The 7300-nt window shown below is 38.8% G+C and overlaps 1 protein-coding gene across 1 annotated transcript; it reads left to right on the top strand.

The window, feature by feature from the left end:
* The first annotated feature begins 836 nt into the window (after positions 1–836).
* Positions 837–6073, top strand: LOC128800534 (C-C chemokine receptor type 5-like). The gene is made up of 2 exons (XM_053965790.1): positions 837–1064; positions 4599–6073. Exon 2 carries the CDS (start codon positions 4610–4612, stop codon positions 5678–5680), a length of 1071 nt encoding a protein of 356 aa, XP_053821765.1. The 5' UTR covers positions 837–1064; positions 4599–4609; the 3' UTR covers positions 5681–6073.
* The last annotated feature ends 1227 nt before the right edge of the window (positions 6074–7300 follow it).

Here is a 7300-nt window from a genome sequence, read left to right as displayed (position 1 = left end):
TCCGTTAAGAAATGGCAGCACCCAAAGAAAGACATCATTGAGCTTTTGTTTTAAAATCTTTTAAGGATACCAAGGAGTGAATGCAGAAAAAGCATCCTTTTAGTGCCTTCACTGATGGGATGAGATCCTCCAGAACCCTACCAAGAGATGTCAAGTTGAGGCAGGGTGTGGTACTTCATCAGGTATCTTCTCAGGGGTTCTCTCTAAGGGGTTCTCTGTCATTTGGTAAGGCACCATTGCCTTTCTTGCTTTCTGTATTTTTCCTACCTTCTTTGTAATTTCTTTGATGTCCAGATCTAGAAATCTGCTCACAGTGCAACATCAGTTTAAAAGTCAGAGTAATCAGCTACGAGGAAGGAAATTGATAAGAGATCAGATTTTATCAGGTTTTTATAAAACTTAATTCCAAAACATAAGTAACAGTGTTCTTTTAAAAGATCAGACTCATTACACAGTCTTATGATAGGGATTAAAATAAAAAACACAGTCCAGAAGACAAGGTGAAAGAAAAATAGGATTGATCAACTATCCTGAAATATAAGGACTGCAACTCAGAGCAAGACAACAGAAAGTGCAGGTAATTCTGAATAGATGCATAAACTTTATTCAATGGCTCCACATTTTCTTAAAGGACAGAAAAACATAAAAGAAATTTAATTACTTAAAAATGTAAAGGGATGAAACACATGTAAACAGTTCTTGATTCAAACAGATTAGCTAAAAGAAAAAGATAAAATAACTATATAAACCCTTTTTCTAAAACTATAGTGGTGGGTTGTGAAACTTCAACTCCTAGGAGGATCCTCTAGAATTTCAACATATCTGCACGTCTCACAAGTTAGAAAAATAACATCTGATGACCCATTTTTAGAAAAAAGAGAACCAGAGAACTGCTCCTTCATTTTTTTTTTTAATGAGAATAAATTTTTTTGCTTGAAGATTTCACACTGATGCATCCTTCTTCACACAGGAAGACGTGTTTTTGACCTTCTTTTTGTGACGGACAAGTCATTTTAGCATCGCTCATGTTATAATAAGACATCACCTGCATCATAAGATACATGGTAAGTCATCTTTGCCTCTCTTTTTTTTTTTTTTTTTTTTGCATTTAGTAGCTACATAGGTAGTATGATGTCTGAATTGAAACATACTAGTGTAATCCTGCCAGTGTAGTCATCTTTAAAAATTATCCTGGCAAAATGCATAATATATGTTAAATGGAATACACCAGTCTTAAAGGACAAAATCACTAGAAGACTTGAGCAGAGCACCCAGGCAGAGAAAGAAATAAATCTCTAGTGATTGATCTGAGTAAGAAACATAATGGAGTATGCTTCCCTGATTTTGTCTCTGAAAATGATGTGCAACGATGGAAATACGGATTTTAAAACTCTTACTTCTAAACAAAACAGTTGTTTGAATGTTGAGTTATTTAAGAGTACTTATGCTTCTCATAGGATGACTACAGAAAAACTAGTGCTGTATTTTAGACACTGCCTCATTGGATCCTGCTTACATGCAGCATAACTTAGCACTTTACCTCCATTTGCCACAGCTTTATAATTATTACTATTTTTTTGGGACTATGCAAATGAACTGAAACTCACTTTAATAAAATCTTTGCCTCTTAAAACACTGAAAGGTGTGACCTGAAACTCAATATGAAATAGGGACACAAGTTTACTCATCTTTTCTATGATGAGCCTTTCTTTTAAAAATGCATGACTGCTAGTTTCAAAGAGAGCAACAGAATTTGTATAGCTGATTGCAGGTTTCTGGAAATATTGCATTTATCTAAACTGTACTCAAAATTATACAGAACTTTTTAAAAAAAATATTGTTTCTTCAGAGATCTTTGTTGACTACCTTTCAGGGTTTTTTTTAATTATCAGGAAACATAAGCCCAGTCAGATCCTTCTACTTAGGTGAACAATCTACACCAGGTAGGTGAACTGATTACCCAGTGAAATATTCCAGCCAGTAGCCAACAGTGTCTCCTAAAACATCAAGATTATAGGATAAAGCACAAACCTGCTTTTAGTTCTTTTTTTCTGGTTTCCAAATTACTAGCAAAGGCTGGGTTAGAGGAATGGGTCTTGGTTAGCAGAAGCAACTGCTCAAAGGGGAAGCCATAACTTAAGCATGCAAAAAGGGTTGTAAGGAAGAAGACAAGATGCAGGGACGATGTGGTAGTCATTCCAGGAAGGTAGAGGAAAAAGAAAGCATTGAGATAGCAGTTAATGGGAAGAAAGGTCTGCCACAAAAAGAATTATCACAGTAATATCAAGGCATCATTTTGCTATGAATCTTATCAATTACCTACTCATAAAATCCCACTCTGGCTTTATGACTTAGTTGTTTTTCATACCCATATTTATGCATGACTATCCCACAGGTGCAAAATGAGCAAAACAGGGAGTGCTGGGTCTGGCACTCATCCCATAGTCCCAGTATACAGCATGGCTGACTGACACATTGTAAATAAGGATACTCAGCTATGTGTAGGGATGTACTGTCAGGGCATGCAACATGGATCTAGCAAGTCTAGCTGAAGGAAATCTTAAATATTTACTTGGGTAATGCCCAAGTCTCACCGTGTTTTGAAGTAAATAATTTAATGTTTTAGGCCAAACTCATTTTTTTAAAAGTCTTGCTGAAAGTACTTAAGAAATATAAACCCTTAGCTACTTTAAAATCAAGTTATTTACTGACAACAGACAGAGCCACAGACACTTCCTTTGCCAATGAAACCATAACTGCTGCATTGTAATAACTACATAGTTAGTATGACTATGGAAAAAAGACTGTTTCACAGAGATTGCCAGAGTTTCCTGAAAGACAGTGTTTGAAGAGGTTGACAGCACTTATTTGTTATCAAGAAATTGTGTATCTGGGCAAAGCTAAGACCCAAACAACTACAATTTGCTAATATTCTCTTACTCCTCATTCTCCAAAAAGAAAGCCTTATGCTGTAATCAACATACCAAAGTAATGTCTGAACATAGAGGTTGTTATTATTCTTAGGAGCAGAGCTGGTAGCCAGACTCAAAATCTAGAGGAAAGAACAAAAAAAGTTCTGCAAAAGCAGCATTTCTTTTTGTACAAGGTGCAGATTTTGCTCCAACAAAACTTCCTCTTTTGGAGCAGATGCATATCTGCACTGTGCAGCATAAGAATCTCCATCAGGAGCTGGCAACAGAACCTCATTTGTAAGGTCACAGAACTAGCAAATAGCCCCTTCCCCAAGACCTCAGCTTAGGTTTAGCTAAGTCGATGACTGTGACACAGATTAAGGACACTGGCAATTTGAGCAATCTGTTTTGACAGCAGAAAATAGTCCTTTCTCCTGAGAGGTTTTATTTGCAGGCACAAAGAGATGCTTTGGGGATTTCACAAGCTCTAAGTCAGAGTGGACCACTATGAGCTTGTACCGAAAAGCAATGCAGGGGCCTGTCTCTCAGTCACTCCAGCCATGGGCTGAGTTTCTTCAGTGACATTTAGACTTGTTCAGCTCAAGTACAGACAGAATGAAATAGTGGTGGTTTTGAGACTGTGGTCTCTGCAAAAGATGCCTGCAACCACACAGGGCAGAGCACACCACTGAAAAAAGTGCATTCAGGAAAGGAGAGAACACTGGTGCATGACATGAGCATTCAGGTATCACACAGCAACTTGGGCCAGATGCACTGCCTGAACTCTTCTGCATGGGGAGTGCTCTGTTGCCTTTGTCCAAGCAGGCATGACATTTCCAGGAACAGGCTGATTTCAAAACTAACACCATGCCATGGGCAGCCACCTGTCTGTCATGAAGTGTCTGATAAAAGCAGTCATGATGGCACAGGAAGACAGAGCAGCCCTTTAAGCAGACAGCAAGTAGCTCTCTCTGAATGGCTACCAAAGGCATCGATTGCATTTCCTCCCTAAGTGACCAGGGAGCACTTTTGGTCCCTCTGACACTTCACGAAATCCTCTGCCCAGCTTCTCATGGGACACACAGGAATTTGTCTGTGTTCTCTGGGGGTCTGTGAGAAGACAGTTGTCCTGAGCTTTCAAAGATCAAGTTAAATAAATTTATGCTTCTGCATCTGGCTCACAGCCCTACCAGGGACTTGGGAAAAGGGGAGCCTTTGAAGACTGGAGGGGCTGACATGACAGTCACAGCCTTTCTCTGCTCCCAGTGTGTAGCAAAACTTGCCCGATGGCTTTCACAGCTCTGCTGCACACTCACCTCCCAGGTCCTGACTCGTAGCAAGGGAAGGCCAGTCCCTCACAGAGTGCCTAAATCAAGAATAGCCATGGCTCAGACTCAATCCACCATTCCTTTGTTTCTGGTTTAGGCAGGCAGCTGATGATCTCTGCTGAGGAGGAAGAATGCACAATGTACAAGTGGGAAATGACACACAGCACACTTCCAACATGAAGAAGTGTGATTGCACAGCTGTATGGATGAGTTTCCTGGGAGGTCTGCAATTTCATTCTCTTCGTGCTCATCAGCAAAACTCATTTCAGCTGAGAATATCAGCATGTTTCATTCCCTTCACTGCTAAGCTTGGAGATTCCTCTAGTTTAATGGTCTTTTTTTTTTTTCTCCTTTCCAGACCAATACATCATGGGAAATGAAACCACAGACTACACTGACTGGCCACTGACAACAGAACTTGACTACAGTGATTCCACGCCTTGCCCTGCAACTGAGGAAAAGCATTTTGCAGCAAAATTTTTGCCACCTCTTTATTCTCTGGTGGTGATATTTGGCCTGACAGGCAACATGCTTGTTGTCCTTATCCTGGTAAAATACAAGAGGCTGAAGAGCATGACTGACATCTACCTGCTCAACTTGGCAATTTCTGATCTGCTGTTCGTATTTTCTCTCCCTTTTTGGGCTTATTATGCAGTCCATGACTGGATTTTTGGGGAGGCGCTCTGTCGAATTCTGTCAGGTGTCTACCTCCTTGGCTTCTACAGTGGCATCTTTTTCATAATCCTGCTGACCCTGGACAGGTACCTGGCCATAGTGCATGCGGTGTTTGCTTTGAAAGCCAGGACAGTTACCTACGGTGTCCTCACCAGCGTCGTCACGTGGGCTGTTGCTGTTCTTATTTCTGTCCCTGGGGTAGTATTTCACAAAACTCAGAAGGAAAGTTCAGGCTATACTTGCAGTGCTCATTATCCATCAGAGCAGAGAAATACATGGAAGCAATTCCTCACCTTAAAAATGAACATCCTGGGACTTCTTATTCCAATGTTAATCATGATCTGCAGCTACACACAAATTATAAAGACATTACTGCAATGTAGGAATGAGAAGAAACATAAAGCAGTCAGGCTTATTTTCATTATCATGATCATCTACTTTTTTTTCTGGGCACCATACAACATTTGCATTCTCTTGCGTGATTTTCAAGGTGCATTTTCCATCTCTACTTGTGAAGGAAATGGTCAACTGCACAAAGCAATCCAAGTGACAGAAACAATCTCAATGATCCATTGTTGTATCAACCCTGTAATTTATGCCTTCGCTGGAGAAAAATTTAGGAAATATCTTCGCAGCTTTTTCCGAAAGCATATTGCAGTCCACTTGTCTAAATACTGTCCTGTTTTCTATGCTGACACAGCTGAACGAGCGAGCTCCACCTACACACAATCTACTGGAGAACAAGAAGTTTCTGCTGCATTATAAGCTGTGTCTAGTGAAAAAATGGAATTTACTCTTCTGAGATCAACTCTTTGATGAAAGCCTGCTGAATCTCTCCTGGATATTGTCTCTAAGGCAGCTGGAAAAAAGAAAAATCACAGAATACATATTGACCAAAGTTTGCATTTGCTCACAGACTTGGGTATTTTTAAATACATGAAAAGGAGATAGCAAATTACCTGACTGGGGACCTGAACTAGCAGGCTAACAGATTTTTGAAGTGAACTAGAGGTTTTAAAGTTACACTGGTTCTTTAGAAACATCTCTTGACTTTGTACATTACACAAGATACCTCACTCATTTAAACTCAGTCTCAGACATATTTTTTACTAGTCTGGTTGTGTATCTCTATAAATAATGCTAAGTTACTAAGGTCCATCATACAGCATGAAATGGAAAATTTTATACACTTAGAATGGATTCTGATATTTCATGGTATATTTTCCTTTGTGTATGGCTGAGTCCTAACCACTTAGATCTTTCTCATAATAGTTCAAACTGCTAGGGGCTAATACCTAGTGACTTTCACGTTTGATACTTCTGAAGGGTCTCTTTTACTCACCTGCTCTTTTATATGTTTCTCATACTAAAAAGATAATATAATTGAGCTATCATTAAAAAACTAATGTCCTATAGCTGATCAGAAAATCAGTGTGGTAACAGTATTTTAAAAATAAAGTATTTCACATGGAGCTTTAACCAGGTTGGATCAAATGTGAAGAGTGAGTCAAGAGTGTTTTAGTTTTTTAGTGCAGTGATTTTGCTTGCTTTTTTTGTAGCCTGCATAAGAGAAAAACTTAAAAAATAATGAATGGAGGCATAATGGCTATCCAACCACAACAGTGGTGGAACAGATGTGAAAATTATTTCTGAACTGGATTGACACGGATGTTTTTAGAGACAAGTGTATGTTATAAACATTTAAGCTAACAAAACATCTGAATAAGTAAAAATTTTCCTTGTTCTACAGAGTCGAGGGCATAGACCATTTCTCTTTTGTTTTAGAAACTGGTATCATTTGGGGGGCTGTGACAATGGGGTTTTTTTTGCCATTTGGGAGTTTTACAGAGAGCAAAATCTTCCATAATTAGTAAGACTTGTGGTTAAATATGACTGATTCTCCATAAAGCTCAGAACCTGTAAAGCATGGGAACACAGAAAACATGAAATAAATATTGGGCTACTCAGGTGCTTAAGAACATACCATAATCACAGTATTAATTAATTTGGACCAATTTCTCCTTCTAACAGTTATTATATTTCCCCTAAGACATATGGTATTGATCACCTTTGGAGACAGCAAATTAAAAGTGAATATTTTGTTTGCTCTTCCTATCCAGAAGGGCAATTTCTGTTTCCCAACTTCTCTAGACAGCCTTTTAAATAATATTTTCAAGGAAGCAAATGTTTCAAAAGTCTCAAAGAAATTTTACAGTGGAAAGTGCTTGTGAAAGCAGGAAGTGAAATAGGGAAATCTTTACTTATCAAACCACTTGTTTTGTGTTATTTGTCATATTAAGCACCACTTTGGAACTACATCCACATGGGAAGTGTAACAGAAGTATACCACTCCTCATTTTCAGCTCTTCTTTCAGGCCTTGTGCC

Source organism: Vidua chalybeata, chromosome 1 (genome assembly GCF_026979565.1).
Source record: "Vidua chalybeata isolate OUT-0048 chromosome 1, bVidCha1 merged haplotype, whole genome shotgun sequence".
Classification (NCBI taxonomy): Eukaryota; Metazoa; Chordata; class Aves; order Passeriformes; family Viduidae; genus Vidua; species Vidua chalybeata.
This window is presented reverse-complemented; position numbering and strand designations above follow the sequence as displayed.

Bases quoted from the DNA above. Each gene is read 5' to 3' on its own strand.
- LOC128800534 (XM_053965790.1), top strand. From the start codon at position 4,610: ATGGGAAATGAAACCACAGACTACACTGACTGGCCACTGACAACAGAA.